The following is a 24,289-nucleotide window of genomic DNA, read 5'->3' on the forward strand; positions in this document are numbered from 1 at the left end:
GTGGAGATTTCTTAAAAAGATATCTAAATGGTAGAGATCTAAGAGAGGATATAGTATATTAAATTTTCAAAGGGCAAAGTTTAGTAATTGATTGATATCATTAAATCCAATGGAACTATTGATCTGCTTTCAGTAACCATTACAAGAACTGGCTGAAGAGCATCAATGTATGCCTGAATTTTGCATTGTTTGGGGGCACACCTTTAATCCCAGAATTTGGGAGCAGAGGCAGGCAATCCTTGAGTCTGAGGCTAGACTGGCCTACAGAACAAGTGCCAGGACAGCCAGGGTGTGAGGGTAGGGGAGTGGGGTGTTTGTTTTTTTGACCAAGCTATATCTATTACATGGTAGATAAAAGTACCATCCAAGCATGGGGGTGCATGCCTTTAATCCCAGCACTCGGGACACAAAGGCAGGGGAAGCTCTGGGAATTGGATGACATCCAAGTTTACAAAGCAAGTTCCAGAACAGCCACAGCTACATAGTAGAGACCCTTTCTTTAAAAATATAAAGGATACTTAAGGCTTTAACTCAATTATTATATACAAGGGAATTTTCTTCAATATGTCCATTCATGATGCCAAAAAAACCCTCAAAGACTTTTATGTTCACTTTGATACTCATTAGATCTATATTCATTAAAGTTTCACCCATGAGTTTTCCCATACATTTAAAGAGAATTAGTCTGAATTTTTCACAATGTTCACATTCAAAGCATTTCCTTTCAGTGGAAGTTGTGCGTTTTCAAAAAGAATCACTGTCTGCCTCATCAGATATTTCGAGTTCCTTCAGACATAGGAAATAGATGTGGATAAAGAGGGCTTATCACCTCACTCACCTTCATCCAACTCTCACATTTGTCCAATACAGTCTGGATTAAGAGCAACAAGACCATACTCTCAGTTTCCAAGAAGTGCATTTATTAAGCATACTTAACAAGTATATATATATATATAATACTTATATATGTATATATACTTATATATAAGTATTATATAACAAGTGTATACATACTAAGTATATATAGAGAGCAAGGACATTAAAACAATAGGGCTGGTAAAATGGCACAGAGCCTACCCCCAGTATTGATGGTCTGAATTTGGTTTCTAGGACCCCCATGACCTCTGTCCATTGAGGTACACAAACACACACACAAAATTAAAATTTAATAAAAATGTCAAAGAAGCCAGGCGAAGGCAGGCGGATGTTTGTGAGTTCCAGGCTAGGCTGATAAACATAGTAAGTTCTATGCTAGCCAGGGCCACATAACAAAGTGAGATGCTGTCTCAAATAAACCAACAAGAATAAACAGCAAGCAGCAGGTAGAATTAGTAAGTGAAGAGCAAAACATTCTATGAGAAAATAACCACATCCAGAAGACTGGAGCAGCACAGCCAAGAAGCAAGTAGGGGGTGAGGGTGGGCAGGGCTGGAGAAATGATTCAGAGCTTAAGAGAACTGACTGCTCTGAGTTCAATTTCCAGCACATATATAGCAACTCATAATGATCTGTCACCCTGTGTATGTAGAATATATTAAAAAAAAATAAAAGAGTCCAATCGTGACTTTGCTTTTAAGGTAAAACACTTTATAGGACAATTGGTCGACCACATTCTATCATTTAAAAAAATAATAGTAAAATACACAGAGCCAACTGGTCGACGTGTGTGTGTGTGTGTGTGTGTGATGTATTTTTAAAAAAAGGGTCCAGCCATCTGGTCAACCCACTACATCCACCAAAAACTGTGGGAGCAGCTGGTCCAGGAAGAAAGAGTACTGATCTACCCCACTTCTTGGTGGAGGGGGAAGAAGGGGGGGGCACACACCTGCTTTCTTCTGCCTCCCCCCACACATACAGTGGCGCCATGGTGAGGAGGTCAGCAGAGAGAGTGCCCAGTTCCAGGGAATCCAATTCCCTCTTCCAGCTTCATGGGTACCAGGCACATATGTGGTACACAGACCTATATACAGGCACAAGTCAATGTAAAGAAAATAATAAAAAAGCAAACAAGTGACACTTGGAAAATCCAGCAGAAATACACCAGGGAAGCATCGCTGAGGTTATCAGCATCTGGTTTTTATTTCTACTGCAACCTTGAGATGGTTCACCTCCTGTCTGTTCACAAAGGTGACACCACGAGACCTGTCTGTGTAGTCCAGGCTGGCCTCGAACTCAGATCTGTCTGTCTCTACCTCCCAAGCGCTGGGATTAAAGGAGTGCACCACCACTGTCCAGCACCACCATGCTTTAAATATCTACAGCTACTGCTGAACAACCTTCTCCCTGTCACCACCAGGATAGGAATAGAGAAAACTTGAGAAAAACATGTTTGAATCTGAAAAAAGGGAGAGTGTACCCCTCCCAGTCTGTTCTCAACAAACTTAAGCAACATGACAGTTTGTCAATGTAACTCATATTACAGTACAAATGTGTAGTCAGGCGGTGGTGGTGCACACCTTTAATCCCAGCACTCAGGATGCAGAGGCAGGCAGATCTCTTTGAGTTCGAAGTCAGCCTAGTCTATGAAGTGAATTCCAGGACAGTCAGACCAGTTACACAGAGAAACCCTGTCTCGAAAAACAAAACAAAAAAACCCAAACACAATCCAATACAACTGTGTAAACTTTCTAAGGTTTGAGTGTCTGTCCACCTCAAACAAGGGCACCAAACACAGACACACGGAAAAGATTTGACACAAGTACAGCTTGATCAACCAATTATTTTAATTAGGGTTACTTACAGGAGCATGGGTGAAGGGTTACTGACAGGAACATGGAAATTCATGGGTAGGTATTCCACTGAAGAAAGAGTTTCTCCCTTTACCAGCAACAATTATCTGCTTTAATATTCAGAGGAGGAAGGAAGTCTTGTGAGATCCTCCTGCCTAAATATCATTAACTGTCTAAAAATATTCAGGTATATGCTGGGCATGGTGGCGCACACCTTTAATCCCAGCACTAGGGAGGCAGAGGCAGGCAGATCTCTCTGAGTTTGAGGCCAGCCTGGTCTACAGAGTGAGTTCCAGAACAGCCAGGGCTACTACACAGAGAAATTCTGTCTCAAAAAAATCAAAACAAAAAAATATATTCAGGGAGAGACAAAGGTCTCTGGATCCCTCCTTGTAGTGAATATTAACTGGCTGTATCGTCAGGGAAGGTGCCAGGGCTCCCATGCCCATCCTTCCACATGAATATAAAAGGCAATCTTGTGTGTGCCTCCTGCAGGTCATCAAAGGTACTGAAATTTCAAGAAGGACAATGGCATGCTCAAGGGACAGCATTCCAAAACATGCCATCCCTTCCTCTGTATCCCCTTTTCCAGAATGTGCCAAGCCTAGAAAAGGGTGATAAATCTCATCAGTAACTATTGCCTACAGCAAAAAGGAAATTCTCTTTCCAAAAACTGACTGGAGCAATAATAGTCTACAAGCATTAAACACAGAACCCGATTCAGTCATTGCACAGAAACATACCCGTTTAGCCAAACACCAATAGCTTTACCACCAGGGCCTATGACTCTCTAGCCACAGCCTGTGGATTGACCCCTGCAGCATTTGGCCACTCTCATTAAGTCATGCCACCATCGTCACAGAGCCTATGACATTTATTTCTATATTGTACAAGGAAGATGCATACCACAGCATGAATGAGGAAGTCAGAAGACAACTTGCAGGATTTAGTTCTCTTTCCATCACGTGGGTTCTGAGAACTAACTCAAGTTGCCAGTCTTAGCAGCAAGCACCTTCACCAGCTGGGCCATCTCACCAGCCCTAGTAGGCACATCTTGCTTGCCATTTTAGTAACATACAGGGTTCGGAGCTGAAGTGTTCCATAGTAGCATGCACCGACAGGTCCTCTAAAGGCTGGCCAGCAAGGACGCTTCCAGCTCGGCTTCAGCTTGTTTTCTCCACATTCAGTAACCAAAGCATGTGGTGTCTCCAGGAACAGTACTAACTCTACTTCTAAGGACAACTAGGAGCATTGGCAATAGCCAGTACTGTCTAGGGACTTCTGGGGCATCTGCAGCCAACATGTCTTGGAGAAGTAGCCCGCCCCACACTACATCGTCACTAAGGAGTCTATGCTCTGAAAAGATCTCTGCCCACGTACACAGGGTACTTTCATTAGAGCTCCTCAACTGTTTTTATAATGCTTAATGTCAGCCACTGGCTGTGAAAGATTTCCCTCACTCTCTTTATTTTGTATCCCATGTGTCTTACCCAACCATAATATCACAAGAATTTCCCATGTGCCTGCCCTGAGCACACGTATGTGTACTGCCCTTCTGATCGTCATTCTTTTAGCTCATACAGATGCTTTTCTAACTCTGTGAAACATTCACAGGCTAGTGTTATGTCAGCGGTAAAGTGAAAGAAACCTATTTATACAGGGGTCTCAGGATTACTGAAGGATCAAACAAGTGCTAGCTGGACTGGGGAGTCAGGAAGAGTTAAGAGGGCAATAAACAAAGTTAAAAAGATCCATGAAGATTCTGGACCAAGTGCTTCCTCAGTGTTGACCTGAGGACATAGCACAGCTGAGAGTGCATGCATGAGGCCTGGGACTGTTTCAAAGCACAGGAAACCAGATGGGGGTGACTCATGCATGCAACCCCAGTATTTAGAAAGAGGAGGCAGGAGGATCAGGACTTCCAAGATTATCCTCAGCCATTAGTGAATTTGAGGCTTGGCTACCTAAAAACTTGCCTCAAGAAGAAGAAGAAAAAAAAAAAACCATAAATCAAAATCAGTACTGAATACAGTGTTGTAGATGGGAGGTTGTACCCTACCCTGAATCATCATTCTGCATGAGCCATCTGCACCCTCATCCTGCATGCAGCCTTGGTGGGGAAAGAGCTGGTTCTTGTTCTCTAATCGGTGTAGGAACCAAGGGGAAGCCCAGACATGCTCACCTGCTGTATTCCCGTGGACTCCCTGGGTCTGACAGCGTCTAGACCCATGTTGTAGCACATTGCTGCCTCTTCCGTGGATGCCCCTAGCTGCTGAGAGGTCCCTGAGCTGAACAAACAAGTTATACACAAGCATCCTTTTCTGCAGGAGAGTATACAACTTATTCTGGGGAAACAACTCCAGGGAAAGCTTGGACTTTTCAGCTGCAGTGCTTTATCATATCTTTTTTCATTATGCTTTTTTTCTCAAGCTGTACAGCCTTCCAAAAAAGAGTATTTACTGATCACAACTCCTTTTACTGGGCCACTGTTTAGTCCTCCACATACAAGCTGCACCACTGCGCTCCAGGGGAACAGTATCACTTCTACTTCTCTCCCTCACTGGTCAAAACTTTATATAGGCTTCACGTTGTAGGATCCCAAAGGGACTACTTAGCAGATAGAACTTTTCATTTGTTCCCCTTATGCCATCTCCAGATGTAAAAAATTGGAAGCCGGCAGCTGCAGCTCATTTATTCCCATCCTCCCTCCCACACCCCTTCCTTAGTTTTCCTGCCAATCTGAAGGTCAATACAGTGGACAGCATCTGCATATCTTTCCTCAAAGCAATTGCTCCATCAAAGGGGCAAGTTCATGCTAGTAGACAGCTAAGACTTATTTGCATGTCTTCTTACCCACTGCAAGGGACGTGCACCTGATGATGCCTACTTAATTCTGTTCCGTCTGTGCTACTTATAGGAACTGTAATACACTCTTGAACTTGACAGCTGTGGGAGAGAGAAGTGTCACAGAAGTGGAGCACTCCATGCTAGAGGAGTTGCACAGTACAAACAATGTAACTGGTACTGCAACAAGGCGGCACACTGTCCCACAGCGTATTGAAAAGATAGCCGCTGCATAATCAACTGCAGATGATTCTTCCTGTTCAGGGCCAAGTCTCATCACCCATAGCAGAGAAAGGCAAGTGCTCCTCTCAAACTCATCTTTGGTTCCATTGAGTTCTACATTTGGGTGCCAAGTATTGTGTGAACACTTTCTGGACACATGTTGAACAAGCATCTACTTATCCCACATAGGGCCCCGAGTTTAGAAACAAGGCAATGATTCCATCCAAGTGCAGCCTGGGGAGCCACTGAATTTAATTGGGCTTATTGAACACAGGCAACTTACAGGTAGCTACACTACCAACAAAAAATGCCTGTCCCCCTCCAAGCAACCAAAAACTTACCATACTTTTTACATGTATAAGGCTTTGTCCCACCATCAATCATTATACACCTTTGAAAGGATCTGTGAGCTTGAAGGTGTCACCGCTTTGCTCTCACTCACAGAATTATTTCCAGTAGTCCATTCACAGAAACTATGGGAGCAATGATATCTAAACATCATGCGGTTTCTTTCCCTCCAGTAAGTCTTTCATGTTAACAAAGGGACCTGCATCTCCTGAAGGCTCCAGCACGCTGCCAACACTCACGGCATTTTGCATTTTAAGTTCTTTCATGTGTTTGAAGCAAACAGGAATAAAAGACTGACCATATCGTCTCCGCTCATAAGGCATTTCCCCAGCATGAATTAATTTGTGCTGTGAAAGGAAGAGTGGCTAGCAAAGGACTGACCACACACTGCACATTTGTAGAAACTATACCTAGCATGAGTTCCTTAGTGCGTTTAAAATCTAAACCATCTCATTTATGTGGATAAGGCTTATCATGTGACATCTTCAGTTCTTACATGTGTTTTAAATGGATAAGGATAAACATTTTAACACTGTTCACATCATAGTGTTTTTCACCAATATGAGTTATCTGATGTATTTGGAGGAAACAGTGATAAAGGAATTAGATACTGCTGACATTCATAGGGGTTTTCCACAGCATGAATAGATTTATGTCTCTGAAAGGAACTGTGACGGCTGAAGGCTTTCCCACATTGCTTGCATTCATAAGGTTTTTCTCCTGTGTGTGTTCTTTCATGTAATCGGAGGTAACTGTACCGTATGAAGGCTTTGTCACATTGTTTACATTCATAGGGCTTCTCTCCACTATGAATTCTTCCATGCAACCGAAGGGAAGAGTGATGTCTAAAGGCTTTTCCACATTCTTTACATTTATAAGGTTTCTCTCCGGTGTGAGTTATTTCATGTAATCGAAGGGAAGTGTGACGAGTAAAGGCTTTCCCACACTGTGGACATTCATAGGGCTTTTCTCCCGTGTGAGTTCTTTCATGCAGTCGAAGGGAAGAGTGATGTCTAAAGGCTGTACCACATTGTTTACATTCATAGGGTTTTTCACCAGTGTGGGTTCTTTCATGCATTTGAAGTAAAGAGGGGTAAAGGAATGACTTACCACAGTCTTTACATTTGTACGGTCTTTCACTAGTGTGGGTTCTTTCATGCATTTGAAGTAAAGAGGGGTAAATGAAGAGCCTACTACATTGTTTACATTCATAAAAGGTTTCTCCACCATGAATAATTTTATGTCTATGATAGGAAGTTTGACATCTGAAGGCTTTCCCACACTGCTTACACTCATAGGGTTTCTCTCCAGTGTGAGTCCTTTCATGTAATCGAAGGTAACTGTGACATGTAAAGGCTTTCCCACACTGCTGACACTCATAGGGCTTCTCACCAGTATGGATTCTTTCGTGTAACTGAAGGGCACTGTGACATCTAAAGGCTTTCCCACACTGGCTACATTTATAGGGTCTTTCTCCTGTGTGAATTCTCTCATGCCTTTGAAGTGAAGTGGAAGAACTCAGAGCTTTCCCACACTGGCTACATTTATAAGGTCTTTCTCCTGTGTGAATTCTCTCATGCCTTTGAAGGGAACTGGAAGAACTCAGGGCTTTCCCACACTGGTTACACTCATAACATTTCCTTACAATGTGAGTTCCTCCTTGTGTGTACAGTGAGCTAGGATAAACGGAAGGCTTTCCACATTCCTTGTAGTCACAGAAGTTTTCTCCACTCTGAGTTTGGTGATACATTCCAAATGTACTTGTAAAACCAAGGGATTTGAAACATACCTCACATTCACAAGGTCCATTCACAGTGTGAGCACCCACATATCTTTGAATATTTGTGAGAGAACTGGAATCGTAGGGCTTGCTTGCATAGTCCTCATGCTCATATGGAGTGTATTCAGAGTGAGATATGATATGCCTATTAAAGGAGGAATGACACGTGAAAACCTCTTCAGTCATGATATTCACAGAGCTTTAACTTCAATAGGAAGCTGGACGCTCATATTGAGATCTGGTACAAGAATTTACTTTTTTGACACCCTGCCCACCCTCTTTACTCTAATATACAACTTCTGTGGAAAATGACAAGTGCCAGGCTTGGAGGGTCATGCCTTTAATCTCTCAAGAGGCAGGTGGGTCTCTGTGAGCTAGAGGCCAGCCAGAGTTACACAGTGATACCTGTCTCAAAAACAAGATGCTAGGTGGTGGTGGTGCACACCTTTAATCCCAGTACTCAGAAGGCAGAGGCAGATAGATCTCTGTGAGTTTGAAACCAGCCTGGTCTACAGAGATAGTTCCAAGACAACCAGGACTACACAGAGACTCTGTCTTAAAAATACAAAACAAACCAAAAAGACAATCAAATTAGTTTCTACTGACTGCCTATTATTAAGGTCCAGGTCAACACTGTTTCCACTGTATCCTTTCTACCAGATAGAATGATAGTGTGAAACCCGACAGACTGGTGGTTCCATACAACAGGCCTCCCGCAGAGCTATCTCAAATAGTGACATTCACGAACATTGCATCCAAGTGATTATGTTGCAAAGACTGAGTAGCATTCTTACACTGAAGTGCATACTTCTGATGAGAAGTTTCTAATGATGAATAAATTAAAGTGATTTCTCTTTGTGATTTAATTAAATTTATAAGACGTGTTAAAGTTTCTATAAGAGACATTTGACTCCACTTATACATGCAAATTACCTTTCATATCTTCCAAAATTTTTACAATCTTCAATATTCTGTTCTTCGCATATATAGCCTAAAATATAGTATCAAAAATTTATGATAAATTATTAGAAATTAATGAAAACAAAGCTGGAGGTGGTGGCAAATGCTTTTAATCTAGGCACTCAGAAGGCAGAGGCAGGTGGTCTCTGTGAGTTCAAGGCCAGACTCATCTACATGGTGAGACCCTACTATGAAAAAAAAAGGTCAGAAATTTCTGAAAACCAGAAGATGGAGATAAAGCTCCCTGGTTAAGAACACTTACTGTTCTTGCAGGAACACAACTTTGGCTCCCATTACCCACATTGGACAGCACACAACCACCTGCTGCAACTCCAGCTCCAAAGGAATCCCAAGTCTCTTCCCTCCAGGGGCTCCTGCACTCACACACATGCACAGCCCCTCAACGCCCCTCACACATAGAATTTAAATTCATCATCATCATCGTCGTCATCATCATCGTCATCGTCGTCATGATCATCATCATCGTCGTTGTCGTCATCATCATCGTCATCGTCGTCATCATCGTCGTCATCATCATCATCGTCGTCATCATCATCATCGTCGTCGTCATCATCATCATCGTCATCATCGTCATCATCATCATCATCGTCATCATATTTTCAAGACAGGATTTCTCAGTAGCTATGGAGCCAGTCCCGGAACTAACTCTGTAGACCAGGCTAGCCTTAAACTCACAAAGATCCTCCTACCTCTGCCTCCCAGGTGCTTGGATTAAAGGTGTGCGCCACCATAGCCTGGCAACAATTTTTTTTAAGAAGATGAAAAAAGGGTTGGTGATATGGCTCAGGGGTTAAGAGTGCTTACTGTGCCAGGCATGGTGGCACATGTCTTTAATCCCAGCACTTGGGAGGCAGAGGCAGGCGGATCTCTGTGAGTTCAAGGCCAGCCTGGTCTACAAGAGCTAGTTCCAGGATAGGCTCCAAAGCTACAGAGAAACCCTGTCTCGAAAAACCAAAAAAAAAAAAAAAACTCGGGAACTGGCTCAGCCCTTCCGTCAGGCTTTAACTTCCTGAGCCATCTCACCTGCTACTATTATGTCACTTATTCACCAAATTCTTCCCTTTCTATACCCAAATTACATAAAACCATTTCTAAGAGGGAAACACTTGCTCTCTAACTTAACTAAGGAAAAGAAGCAAAAGTCTCACCTATGGCAGCGAGGTTCCTGCAGGTCTCCAGCATCACATCTCTGTACAGACTCTTCTGGGAAGGATCCAGCAAAGCCCACTCTTCCTGGGTGAAGTGCACAGCCACATCCTCAAAGTTCACCAGATCCTAAAACATCCCACACATATGCATAAAAGAACTGATGGGGTGGGGGTGAGGCGGATGAGAGATGGTTCAGTGGTTAAGAGCACTGACTGCTCTTCCAGACTACCTGAATTCAATTCTCAGCACCCACATGGCAGTTCCCAACCGTCTGGAACTCTAGGATCTGATACAATCATAAAGATAAACATGTAGGCAAAACACCATATACATAAAATAAAAATTAATTTTTTTAATAAAACAGTTGACAGGACTGCAAATGTATACTCAACTGTTCACATATTTTTGCAATCTCCACACATGTACCTCAAAACAGAGGAGCTCTAATGCAAACAGTGAACAACTGTGAACAGCAACATTCAAGTAAAAATACTCCTCTTGTTGAGTGGCCTGGGGATTAGGGTATATGGCAGCTTTACCCAATTTTCACTCATAGAAAGCGCTACCACCTGTACTCAGAATAGAGCTGTCTGTCTTTAGACATCTATGTGTACAGAGATTAAGCTTTGCTGGATGGAGAGAACAGGATAATGGGGAGAGCTCATGAACGAACACAAAAATGAGAATAAATCACTCAGCACAATGAGTTATAAGAATACTGTGGCAATTCAGAACATTTTCCTTCTGAGAATGGATCCATCTGGTACAAACTAAGAAAAACCAAAGACAATGGACAAGGGTGTGACGAGCTTCCTCGGTGAGCACTATTCACAAATGCTGTCACCTGTAAATGGGGAAATGAGCCCATCCTATGTGCTAACAGAAAAAGAAATCATTAAGATTCCAGCGTACAGCTTACTCCAGTCCAAATGTTAGGGGAGAGAATAGTCTCACATGCCTGGGTGGAGATCTAACATTCCAGCTCAGCTGATTCCGCCACTCTGGCAAAGGGACCACCCCAGGAAGGCAGGCTCACTATGCTAAAGAGACAGCTGCAGTCATTAGTTCTTCAGTGAGTTACTTTCTTCCCTTTCCAGAATCCCTGGCCCACCGCAATCAGGGTGGGTTAAGTCTGCCCAGCTTTTCTCAAAAAAGCGTATTTTCCCTCCTTTCTATTTCTTTTCTTTGTGTTAGTTGGTCGGCTGGTCAGTCAGTCGGTCGGTCGGTTGGATTTTTGAGACAGGCTTTCTCTGTGTAATAGCCCTTTTCTGTTTAACGGTCTTGGCTACACTGGAACTCATTTTGTAGACCAGGCTAGCATCAAACTCACAAGAGATCCACCTGCCTCTGCCTCTGCCTCCCAGGTGCTGGGATTAAAGGTGTGACCACCACAGCCTGGCTCTATCTCTTTTCTAAGCACACTCTCTTTAACTCTTTGTCCTCCACCCCAATATTTTGTGTTTCCTTAACTCCTTCTCTAAAGCTCCTCCCCCCACCATACTGCTTGTTGGCTATGCATCTCCCTCCACGCCTCCATGGCTTCCTCCCTTCACTTCCAGGCAGCTCACCTGCCCTGTAGTTACTCCTTTAAGCCCTGATAAAATTGGCCTTGTGCTTCCATGAGTGCATTCTGAAATTCTTTTATGAATGAGACAAAGAACCCCCAAAGGGATCCCAATTTCCCCTGGATCACAAATTAAATCAAGTAATATAAATACTACATGATCAATATTTAAAGATCTCAACTTTTTGCATGAAGGCAAACACCTTTAATACCAGCACTCAAAAGTTGGCGGATCTCTGTGAGCTGAAGGAGTTCACATAGGGAGTTCCAGGCCTGCCTCAAAATAAAGATATAGGAACTGAAGAGACGGCTCAGTGTTTGTTGATTTTGCAGAAGATTCAGGTTCAATTCCGAGGACAGACATGGCAGTTCACACCCATCTGTGACCCCAGTTCCAAAGATCTAATACCTCTTCTTATTTACCTCTGCAGGCAGGAAACACACATGTTGTGAACATATATACACGTAGGAAAAACAATCATACACACACATAAAAATACTAAAGTAAATAAATCTAAATAACAAAAATAAGTTGTTAAGGAATATTATTTTCAGGTGAGTGACTTTTTTTTTTTGCAGTTTGAAAGGCTCTACAATTTATTACTGGAGAACCCACTCCCAACTTAAACATAATCAGGGTTGAAAATGTTGAACTCCATCTGATAACACTCATCCAGGACCACGATTCAGCGTAAACTGTCTTGCCATTGTTGATTCCTTACAGACCCAACTTCGTTCTCCTCCAGTGTCTTCTCTTGGAGTTGTACCTGATTTTGTTGCCAGTTTTCATCCGAATCCACTGAGGAATAGGACGATTTTGCTTTTGTTTCTTGGCCAAGAATCGCTTGATTCTGAAAGTCTTGTGCGAAGACATGGCGAGAAGGCGAGGGGGGCAGACAGCGCACGATGGCGGAGGAAAGGCGAAGAGAGCCAGGAGAGTGACTTTTGTTTACGCTACATTTGTTTAACTCTGTGAAGGCCCAAAAGTGTGAGCCTATTTCCACCTTGTCTGACAGTCAGAGTTTAGCTTGTGCAAAATTGTTGACAAGTGTGGCTACACATCCTGACCTAGGGTGTGGTTACTTGGTCTTTTTGACATTAGGATGATGGCCCATATAGGTAGGTCCACTCCACCCTGACCAATGGTCAGAAATTCAAGCATACTTTTGCTCCTTCTTTTGAAATAGGAGGTTTGACCTAGGGAGTGGCTGCCTTTAGGACACGTGGTCTAGAGTGGGTTCACTGCCTAACAACAGAATGCTAATGACTTGAGAGCTCAAAGTATTGAAGCAAGTAACTATTATAGTTGTCCTTTGTATCATGTTAAAGCAGTCCTTTGCCTTCTTCCCCGTGGTATCGGAGTATAAAAGTGTATGGAAAATTAAACGCAGGCAATTTTCCCTGGAACTCCCTCCCAGTATTATCCTGTGTTTTCTGTTTCATTATTTTCACTTGAGTCTTCGTACCCTTTACTATTCTAACCTTCATGCCCTGGTAAGTTGTATACTTGTCAAAGCATGGTCCTCATAGCTATGTTATTGTGCCTGTCTAAAACACGAGATGGTCCTAATAAAGAAATGAACGGCCAATAGCGGGCAGAGACTATAAATAAGAGAAACATGAGCAGAAGAGAACTAGGAACAAAAGAACAAGGAGAGGAGAATATCTGGGGCCAGACACCCAGCCAGGCACAGAGTAAGAAGGAAGGAAAGGTATACAGAAATAGAGAAAGGGGGGCTGGAGAGATGGTTCAGAGGTTAAAAGAACTGACTGCTGTTCCGGAGGTCCTGAGTTCAATTCCCAGCAACCACATGATGGTTCACACCCATCTATAATGAGATCTGGTGCCCAGAACACTATATACATAATAAATAAATTTTTTTAAAAAATTTAAAAAAAAAGAAATAGAGAAAGATAAAAAAGCCCAGAGGCAAAAGGTAGTCGGGATAACTTGGGTTAAGAAAAGTTCACAAGAAACAAGCCAAGGTGAGGCAATCATAACTAAGAGTAAGTCTCTGTGTGTGATTTATTTGGGAGCTGAGTGGCAGGCCCCCCGAAAAGCCAAAACAGTAAAACACCCACAACAATAAATAGCTGGGCGATAGTGGTAGCGCACACCTTTAATCCCAGCACTCGGGAGGCAGAGGCAGGTAGATCTCTGAGTTTGAGGCCAGACTGGTCTACAAATTGAGTTCCAGGACAGCCAGGGCTGTTACACAGAGAAACCATGTCTTGAAAAAGAATGAATGGCCAGGCAGTTGTGGTGCACATGCCTTTAATCCCAGCACTCAGGAGGCAGAGGCAGGCAGATCTCTGTGAGTTCGAGGCCAGCCTGGACAGGTTCTAAAACTAAAGCGAAACCCAGCCTCAAAAAACCAAAAAAAAAAAAAAATGAATGAATAAATAAATCTCAAAGTAATTTAATAATTTCATTACACTCTTCAGGTCTTGCATCCAAGATGACCAAAAAAGAAAGACTCACCATAGTAAAAAGGGGCCAGCTATGTGTAGCCAACTCACTGAGCCCAGGGAGTACCCAAGGACAAGAGCAGTAAGAAGTTCATCATTCCAAACACAGTAGAGGCCTCCGCCATCAGTATCATCGATGCTTACGGGTATGCTACACCTATGCCAAGCTGCTCTACTGTATGAGTAGTGCCACTCAAAGTAAGGTGGTCAAGAATTGATCATGGAGGCTGGAAGAAGTAAACACTCACCACTCACCATGACTTAGATCCACTGGTGTTGCCTTGTGAACCTAAGAAAGTCCATGTAAAGAGCTGGCTTCATGATGACAGATTAAAAAAAACGGGGAACAATAAAATAAAATGGAAATTATACTTTATAGAGTAAAAAAAATTACATGAAGCATGGCAGCACAAGTCTTTGATCTCAGTACTATGCAGGCAAGTGGATCGCTTTGAGTCTGAGGTCATCGGAGTATAACTCAGTGAGTTCTAAGTCAAATCAGAGCTGCAGAGGAAGACCCTTTCTCAGAACAAGTGTGTGTGGGAAGGGGTAATTACATTCATTTATTTAGGGGGTGAATGTGGAGTTCAGAGAATGGCCTACAAGACTGGGTTTTCTTCTCCCATGCGTGGGTCAGAGGAATGAACACAGGCCTAGCCCCAGGATCCTTACTCACTAAGGCATCTCATTAGCCCTGAACGAAACATTTCAATTTTAATTACATAATGCTAGAGCATGATAGAATTAAGAGAAGGATGGCCTATCTTTTTAGAAAAAACTCAAGGTAGCAGTAGTAGTTGCTTTGGGGAAGAGACAGAACGATCACCTGACGTCAGAAATCCTAGCTAGACTATGTCAGACAGTGACATATCCATCTGGGGAGGGAAGGAAGGTTGGCAGAAGCACGATCCACCAACATTCACTTATTCCTAACTACACTACTATAAAACCCCATATATCTTAAAGGCTTTTTTTTTTTAGTCAACCAAGCTTATATTTCTAATCTGACAAGGACTAACAGCTATTTAGTAGATGTCAGAGTCTTGCCTAACAGTTACAGGAACAACAGTGGATGTCTTCCCTAAAATAATTCAGGAACATACAAACTATAAAGTTGACACAAAAGGCAAACTTTAAAACATATTCTCTCTTAGGAACCGAGGTCTTCAAAAGCACACATATCAAGGCATGTTGAAAAGATACTTTCAGAAAACATCTGAAAAGGCTCTCATCTGGAGGCCCAATTTCTCTCGAAGCTGGATCAGCAGAAAATATGCGTGACACAGAAAGACAAAGACTGGCTGCGTTAAAAGATGGTCCCTAACTCGGCCGTCCACAAATCTGTTCACATGTGCCTTTTCCAGCCTTGCTTCTTAACTCTTGACATTCAAAGAAATCTGTGAAAAATAATAACTAAATACAAAGTGCACTCTGGAGGCAGACTGCCAACACACAGGTAATAGTTTTGGTAACAAATACTTTGGTAACACTAAACAAATGGCAAACTGAGGCCTCAACAAAGGGACAGCAAACCCTGGAGAAGACAGAAACTGACTTCCAGGGATATTTATTGCAACAATCGTAGTGACAAGGTCTCACTCACTATGTAGCAGTAGCTGGACTGAAACTATACAGATCATGCTGGCCTCAATGTTATGGTATCTACCTACCTTTGCCTCCCCAGTGCTAAGACAAAAACTGTGCCACCATGACTAGTCTAAAATGCTCGGACCGTGTATGTGTGTGCATTTTTTTGAGGATTTTATTTTTAACCAACAGTGATAAAATGAGATGTCATAAAAATTTTTAAAAGATTTTATTTTATTTTTTAAAAGATTTATTCATTATATACACAATATTCCTCCTGGCTATACACCTCCATGCCAGAAGAAGGCACCACATCTCATTACAGATGGTTGTGAGCCACCATGTGGGTGCTGGGAATTGAACTCAGGACCTTTGGAAGAGCAGGCAATGCTCTTAACCTCTGAGCCATCTCTCCAGCCCCAAGATTTTATTTCTATATTTATTCATGTGTATGTTTAAGTGTCTCTATGTATGTGTCACATGTGTTCCAGACCATGGAGGTCAGAACGACTCGGATCCTTCAGTGCTAGAGTTACTAAAAGCTGAGCCATCCACCAGCTGGTGGCCACCTGGTCACACACATGGGCCCATGGGGGGGGGCACCATAATCACATAGAAAGGACAAATGCTGCAATCCCATGGTCAAACGTTTCTAATTTTGATAAAATTAAATTTTTAGAAATGAAAAAGATATCAAGAGACACACAAAGAGAGATAATAGTTTGAATGGGCATAGATGTATCAAAAAAAACCCTGAAACTTAAAACAGTGATAGAAAGTGGTGGTACACATCTTTAATTTCAGCACACAGGAAGCAGAGGCAGGCGGAGCTCGGAGTTCAAGGATAGCCTGATCTACATAGTGAGATCCTGTCTTTAAATAATTTAAAACTATGACACCAATATTACCCTACACAGACAGTAAGTTGAATAAACAAACAAAAACCAACTATAAACAGATGGAAATTTTCTTTTTTTTTTCTTTCTTTCTTTCTTTCTTTCTTTTTTTTTTTTTTCAAAGACAGGGTTTCTGTATACCTTTGGAGCCTGCCCTGGAACTCACTCTGTAGAGCAGGCTGGCCTCACACTCACAGAGATCTGCCTGTCTCTGCCTCCCGAGTGCTGGGATTAAAGGTGTGCACCACCACCACCACCCAGCTTAAACTGTATTTCTAAGGTAGCACACAGCCAGGTACAGTGGCACACATCTGTGATCTCACAAGTGGGTTCCAGAGTGCAAGGTGGTATTAATGCCATGACCTCCAGGCCAGTACAGGACCGAAGCGATGAGAGCTAGAGAGGTGGCTCAGCATTTAAGAGCTTGCATCCTTTGTTTCTTTTTAACTGATTTTATTGAGTTATACATTTTTCTCTGCTCCTCTCCCTTTCTCTCCTATGGTCTCCATACTCCCAATTTACTCAGGAGATCTTATCTTTTTCTACTTCCCAAAGAGCAGCAGAGTTGATCCCAGTACCCACCCCAGGGATCACAGCAACATGTAACTCCAGTTCCAGGGCGCCTGACATTCCTCTGACCTCCTTAGATACACACACATAGATAAACAATAACAAAAACGATTTTAATTGAAGCTGAGTGAACACTGAGCATTAAACCATATGCTGGAATGCAGAAAGCCCAGACTCCACCCCCGGCACCCAACCCTAAATGTAATGGATTACACCACCAACAAGGGAAGTAGACAACATGATTACGTCAATAACTAAATGTAATGTATTACACCACCAACAAGGGAAGTAGACAACATGATTACGTCAATAACTATCCTAAATGTAATGTATTACACCACCAACAAGGGAAGTAGACAACATGATTACGTCAATAACTATCCTAAATGTAATGTATTACACTATCAACAAGGGAAGTAGACAACATGATTATGTCAATAACTGGGAAAATACATGACAAGAGGAGTGGAGAGATGGCTCAGAGGAGCATTTGCTGCTCTTGCAGAGAACCCACTTGGCACCTTATGATTAACAATAACTCTAATTTCATGGGGTCTAACATGCCCTCTGGCCAAGTACACACACTTAAGTGCAGGCAAAACACTCATATACATGAAATAAATCTTTTAAAAAGGAACTAGTCCTTTTAAAAGTGCATTCAAGGCCAGCCTGGTCTACAAGAGTTAGTTTCAGGACAGGCTCCAAAGCTACAGTGAAACCCTGTCTCCAAAAACCAAAATAAATAGATAGATAGATAGATAGACAGATGAAATAAAAATGCATGGGACGAGGGCCAGGAATGGTGGAGTATGCCTTTAATCCCAGTACTTGGGGAGGCAGGGGCAGGCAGATTTCTAAGAATTTGAAATCAGCCTTGTAAGTTTCAGGCTACCCAAAGCTATGTAGTAAAACCTTGCCTCATTACCTCAAAGAAAGTAAGAGCATTAAAAAATATATATATTGTTTTGTTTTGTTTTTCAAGACAGTGCTTCTGTGTGTGACCCTGGCTGTCCTGAAACCCACTCTGTAGACCAGGGTGGCCTCTGACTCGGAGATCCATCTGCTCTTCATCCTGTGCAGGATTAAAGCTGTGCGCACCACCAGCCATCTTAGGATGGGTTTCTTTTAAAAAGTAAAAAAAAATGTACGCACAGGCCTGCACACATGCAAGGGATGAAGGGTGCTATTGGCACTGAAAAGGAAAAAAGAAACTGTCTTTATTCACAACAAATTCCAAGAATCAACAAAGACTCATGAAACTATATGACTAAAACCAGGAACTATAAGAAAACAAAAACTGTCTAATGATGAATACAATGTCTGCCAGTGTCCTTTACAGTGTCCTGTATAACAGCAGGGAACTGAATGGACAGTGAAATCACACCTGGTACGGCAGCACAGATGAAAGGAGACACAGATATACATAAATTTAATAAAGTCCATTAGACAAGAACTACATTTTTAAAAAAAGATTTAAACTTTTTTTACACAATCAAAAAGTCTTAAGGGCAAAGTGGAAGTCTAAGTTTTAGATACATACCAAGAGAGGCAGTACACCTCTCTGACTGAGAGAAAACTTACTTTATTTTTAGATTTATTATTTTATGCACAGTAGTGTTCTGTCAGCATATACCATGTGGATGCCTAGTGCCTGTGGATCCAGAGGAGGCTGGATCCCAAGACTAGTTACAGAAGATTGTGAGCTGCCATGTGGGTGCTGGGAATTGAACCTGTGTCTTCTGCAAGAGCAACAAGTGCTCTTAATTGCTAAGCCAACTCTCCAGCCTCTTAGAGGCCAGCAGAGGACATTGGATATTCTGGGTCTAGAGTTACAGGCAGTTGTGAGCCACTTGAGGTAGGTCCTTTATAAGAGCAAAATGACTTTTTTTCTTTTGGTTTTCGGAGACAGGGTTTCTCTGTTTCTCTGTGTGGCTTAGAAGCCTGACCTGGAACTTTCTCTGTAGACCAAGCTGGCCTCTAACTCACAGAGATCCGCCTGCCTCTGCCTCCTGAGTGCTGGGATTAAAGGTGTGCACCACCACTGGCCAGTGAACAATACTGTCTTAAGCACTGAGCCATCACCATAGGCCATCCACTCATCTCTTTGAGACAGGGTATCACTTCAGAGGTTCTGGTAAACCTGGAATTCCCTAGCTGTGTAAACAGCTATCCTCAATCTGCCTGCCTCTTCCTCCCAAATCCTGGGATTAAAGGTTGACCAACCCATCCAGCAAGGACTACAGGTTTTTAATCTAAGATAAATAATGAATCACAAAATAGCAACATATTCCATGCTTATGAACAGGAAGCTTCAGTACTAAAATGTCAGGTTTCCTCATCTACACTATACATTCAATAATGGCAATAAAAATCCTAACTTACTAAAAAACTAATAAACTAATTCTGAACTTTATAGGGAGAGGGGGAAAAACTCAAAATGGTATACACAATTCTGGTGGAAAAGCACACAGACCTACAGTTACACTACCAATTAAGTTAAGAGTATATGCTGGGTGGTAGTGGTGCACGCCTTTAAGCCCAGCACTCGGGAGGCAGAGACAGGTGGATGAATCTCTGTCAGTTCAATGCCAGCCTGGTCTACAAGAGTTCCAGGACAGGCTCCAAAGCTACAGAGAAACCCTGTCTCTTAAAACCAAAAAGGGGGGGGGGGGGGGGGGGAGAAATCCCAAAAAGTATAACCTTTTCTTTTGACCAAGGGAAACTCAACGAGACGGAGAGTGGTAAAATGTACTGGCAGAACCAATGCGTTTACAGACAAAAAAATTAACCAGACAAACTTTTAATACTGGGGCAGTCGAGAGCATTAGCTATTCTTCCAGAGGACCCAGGTTCAATTCCCAGTACCCACATGGAAACTCACAACAGTCAGTCTGCGACTACAGTTCCAGGAGATCCGAAACCCTCAGATGTACATACCGGCAAAACACCAATGCACATAAAATAAAAGCAATTTTTTAAAAAGATTAACGTTTCACAATATTAACTCAAGTTGAATGCTTGACCTAAATGTTAAATGCAAATTTCAGAACGTCTAGAAAGTAACAGGAACTAGACGACCTAGAGTTTCACAGCATTCTGATCCCAAAATCCCATTCTTGGTCCCAAAGTAGGACCAAGCCGTCAGCACCAGACAGTACAGCGAGGGCCCCCGGTGCAGGGCGGGGCTCCCGCTGCGATGCTCTGCGCAGGCGCGGCCCGTGGGCCGAGGATACGGGGCCTGCACCACAAAACACAGGACAGCGCAGCCCGAGCCCCGGGGAGGAAGTAGCACAGCCGGCAGGGACGGCCGCCCTCGCTCACCATGGCGCAGCTATCCGAGTCGCCCGAGGCTCCTCACAGCTCCCGGCGGCGGGGCTCCCGATGCAGCACAACGTACGTCCCTTGGCCGCGGCGCCAAGCCCACAGTATGGCGGCCGATAGGAGCCCGCCTCTCGCTGCCCATCGGCGCTCCTGATTAGATGGAGCACTCCCAGGCCCTGATTGGCTAGCAAGGCCTGAGTGACACCAGCTCCCAAAGGCCGAGGCATAGGACTCAAATGACAGCCATAGCCCCGCCCTCCTATGCCAGTCTTCCAAGCCTGACCTGACCTGGCCGAGGTCAGGGGAGAGTTGCACTTAAGCAGATCTAGCTCCTCCCTGGTAAAGCTGTTCTCATAGAACGTCTAATACTTCCTCCTGGGCACCGACCGAGTCGCCACTTGCACACTCTATTATACACCGAGTGTTCGTCGCAGTAACCCTGCTGCCTCACAACTAGAAAGACACCTCCCACCCCCCACCCCCGGAAACAGGACCTGATAGTCTCCAGGGAGCAGGAACAGTAGGTTAACACAAGTATTTATTTCCTCTATTTTCATAGCACATGTGTTCTTCCAAACTAATCTAGTTAAGATCTCTGCTCCTTTTATCCTTTTATCGATCCCGTCCATGCCTTTACAAAAGTTCCAATTTAAACAAGACAACAAAACAAAAAATTGAAGTCATGGACCAAGGAAATGACTTAGTAGGTTAAGCCTGAACATGGAAGAAGGAGAAAACCAACTCTGGGGAAGCTGTCCTCTGACCTCCAAGAGTATATCCTACATATATACATATACACATACTCACTAAATAATTAAAACTTTTATTTATTGGTTTTGTTTTTATTTTTTTGTTTTGTTGGTATGTTCGAGACAGGGTTTCTCTGTGTAACAACCCTGGCTGTCCTGGAACTCACTTTGTAGACCAAACTAGCCTCAAACTCAGAAATCTGCCTGCCTCTACGTCCCGTGTGTGCCACCATCACCCGGCTTATTTATTGGTTTTTCCAGACAGGGTTTCTTTGTGTAGCTGTCCTGGAGCTTGCTCTGTAGACCTGACTGACTTTGAACTCGAAGATCTGCCTGCCTCTGCCTCCCAAGTGCTGGGATTAAAGGTGTGCAACCGTTCTTTTTCTAAAGAAGAGAAAAAAGCCAGGCAGTGTTGGCCTGCGCCTTTAATCCCAGCACTCAAGATGCAGAGGCAGGCTAATCTCTGAGTTAGAGGCCACCTTGTTCTACTGAGTGAGCTCCAGGACAGCCAGGGTTACTCAGAGAAACCCTGTCACAAAGACAGAGAGAGAGAGAGAGAGAGAGAGAGAGAGAGAGAGAGAGAGAGAGAGAGCAGAAGAGGAAGCAAAAGAAGAAGAAAGGATAAAATCTTTTTTTCTTTTTCTTTTTCTTTGGTTTTAAGAGACAAGTTTTCTCTGTAGCTTTGGAGCCTGTCCTGGAACTCTTGTTCTTGTAGACCAGGCTGGCATTGAACTGACAGAGATTCATCCACCTGTCTCTGCCTCCCGAGTGCTGGGCTTAAAGGCGTGCACCACTACCACCCAGCATATACTCTTAACTTAATTGGTAGTGTAACTGTAGGTCTGTGTGCTTTTCCACCAGAATTGTGTATACCATTTTGAGTTTTTCCCCCTCTCCCTATAAAGTTCAGAATTAGTTTATTAGTTTTTTAGTAAGTTAGGATTTTTATTGCCATTATTGGATGTATAGTGTAGATGAGGAAACCTGACATTTTAGTACTGAAGCTTCCTGTTCATAAGCATGGAATATGTTGCTATTTTGTGATTCATTATTTATCTTAGATTAAAAACCTGTAGTCCTTGCTGGATGGGTTGGTCAACCTTTAATCCCAGGATTTGGGAGGAAGAGGCAGGCAGATTGAGGATAGCTGTTTACACAGCTAGGGAATTCCAGGTTTACCAGAACCTCTGAAGTGATACCCTGTCTCAAAGAGATGAGTGGATGGCCTATGGTGATGGCTCAGTGCTTAAGACAGTATTGTTCACTGGCCAGTGGTGGTGCACACCTTTAATCCCAGCACTCAGGAGGCAGAGGCAGGCATGCTGAAAAGGTACATTTCATTTTTTTTTTTTTGTATCTGTTGAGGTTTGTTTTGTTACCGAGTATGTGGTCAGTTTTTGAGAAGATTCCATGAGATGCTGAAAAGAAGGTATATTCTCTCCTGTTTGGATGGAATATTCTATAGATGTCTGTTAAGTCCTTTTGAGTCGTAACTTTGGTTAGTTCTCTTATTTCTCTGTTCATTTTTTTTTGTCTGATTGACCTGTCCAGTGGTGAGAGGGGAGTGTTGAAGTCTCCCACTATTAGTGTGTGGGGTTTAATATATGATTTAAGCTTTAGAAGTATTTCTTTGACAAATGAGGGTGAATTTGGGCCATAAATGTTCAGCATTGAAATTTCCTCTTGATGGATTTTTCCTGTAATTAATATGAAATGTCCTTCTTAGTCTCTTTTAACTGATTTTAGCTTGAAGTCTATTTTGTTAGATATTAGGATAGCTACACCTGCTTGCTTCTTAGGTCCATTTGATTGGTATATTTTTTCCCAACCTTTTACTCTGAAACAATGTCTGTCGTTGAGGTTGAGATGCATTTCTTGTATGCAGAAGAGGGATGGATTCTGTTTTCGTATCCAGTCTGTTATCCTGTGCTTTTTTATAGGTGAGTTGAGTCCATTTACATTAAGTGATATTAATGACCAGCAGTTGATAGCTCCTGTTAATTTAGTTTTCATCGTTGGTGATGTTCATTTGTGCATTTTTTTTCTTCTTTGGGATTTACTGTAATGAGGTCATCAATTGTCTGTGTTTTTGTTGGTGTAGCCATTTTCCTTGAGTTGGAGTTTTCCTTCTAGTATTTTGTGTAGGGCTGGGTTTGTAGCTAGGTATTGGTCAAATCTAGATTTGTAGTGGAATATCTTGTTTTGTCCTTCTGTGGTGATTGACAGTTTTGCTGGGTATAGTAGTCTGGGCTGGCATCCGTGGTCTCTTAATGTCTACATAGCTCTTGACCAGGGCCTTCTGACTTTCATTGTCTCCATTGAGAAGTCAGGTGTAATTCTGATAGGTCTACCTTTATATTTTACTTGGCGCTTTTCCTTTGCAACGCTTAATATTCTTTTTTTACTCTGTATGTTTAGTGTTTTGATTATTATGTGGCAAGAGGACTTCTTTTTTGGATCCAGTTTATTTTGTATTCTGTAAGCTTCTTGTATCTTCATAGGCATATATTTCTTTAGGTAGGGAAAGTTTTCTTCTATTGAAAGATCCCCAGAGTGGGGAGACTCTCACTCAAGTCTCGGAATAACACGACCCCCCAGGAACTCACAAGAGACCACCCTTGCTGCAATCACACGAGGTTTATTGACAGGACAGGAACCAATACACTGGGGCCAAAACTCATTTCCCAAGCAGGGATAGAGTTCGATGACCCCGAGTAGCTGGGAGAAGGGGTATTTAAGGGAAGAAACCATAACCCAATAACCCAAAGGGGGTACGGAGGGCGTCACTCGAAAATTCGGAAAATACCAGTGATCATTGGAAAATTCGGAAAATACCAGTGATCATTGGAAAATTCCAAAAATACCAGTGATCATTCCGATAGTACCAGTGATAATTACAAGGGGGTAACTCCCTGTTTCTCAAGATTATTCTCAAGATTATAATCTAACTTTATTGTCAGCTAGTTCCTGGAACAGAGTCACTGAACCGGCTAACCTAGATTTTTGGTTCTTCTCTCCCTGCTAGATTTTTTTTTTTTTTGCTCTACTCTTTCTGCTAGAGGGATCTGAATTTATCTGGG

General features: G+C 42.7%; 3 protein-coding genes across 3 annotated transcripts in view; all 3 read right to left on the reverse strand.

The window, feature by feature from the left end:
* Nucleotides 1-8,063, reverse strand: part of LOC148118272 (zinc finger protein 441-like) — a 36,285-nt gene extending 28,222 nt beyond the window's left edge. Inside the window, exon 1 of the mRNA XM_087900920.1 lies at nucleotides 7,933-8,063. The gene's annotated coding sequence lies outside the window, so the exon portion shown is untranslated. The remainder of the gene's footprint in view (nucleotides 1-7,932) is intronic.
* On the reverse strand, nucleotides 2,706-20,607 carry LOC125395614 (uncharacterized). Its single transcript, XM_048427098.3, has 4 exons — nucleotides 20,461-20,607; nucleotides 10,053-10,179; nucleotides 8,857-8,914; nucleotides 2,706-8,068 (listed from the first exon to the last, which is right to left on the reverse strand). Exons 1-4 carry the CDS (start codon nucleotides 20,461-20,463, stop codon nucleotides 6,697-6,699), a joined length of 1,560 nt encoding a protein of 519 aa, XP_048283055.1. The 5' UTR covers nucleotides 20,464-20,607; the 3' UTR covers nucleotides 2,706-6,696.
* Nucleotides 12,183-12,550, reverse strand: LOC125395615 (large ribosomal subunit protein eL39). The gene has a single exon (XM_085680536.2). The coding sequence runs from the start codon at nucleotides 12,489-12,491 to the stop codon at nucleotides 12,336-12,338; it is 156 nt and encodes a 51-aa protein (XP_085536662.1). The 5' UTR covers nucleotides 12,492-12,550; the 3' UTR covers nucleotides 12,183-12,335.
* Nucleotides 20,608-24,289: the final 3,682 nt, after the last annotated feature.

The sequence above is a fragment of the Myodes glareolus genome, chromosome 23, assembly GCF_982192425.1.
Source record: "Myodes glareolus chromosome 23, mMyoGla1.1, whole genome shotgun sequence".
In the NCBI taxonomy this organism is placed as follows: Eukaryota; Metazoa; Chordata; class Mammalia; order Rodentia; family Cricetidae; genus Myodes; species Myodes glareolus.

Bases quoted from the DNA above. Each gene is read 5' to 3' on its own strand.
- LOC125395615 (XM_085680536.2), bottom strand. From the start codon at position 12,491: ATGTCTTCGCACAAGACTTTCAGAATCAAGCGATTCTTGGCCAAGAAA.
- LOC125395614 (XM_048427098.3), bottom strand. The intron at 8,915-10,052 runs GTGAGACTTTTG...ACTATATTTTAG, and splicing joins CAGGAACCTCGCTGCCATAG to GCTATATATGCGAAGAACAG. The intron at 8,069-8,856 runs GTAATTTGCATG...CTCCTTTAATAG, and splicing joins AATTTTGGAAGATATGAAAG to GCATATCATATCTCACTCTG.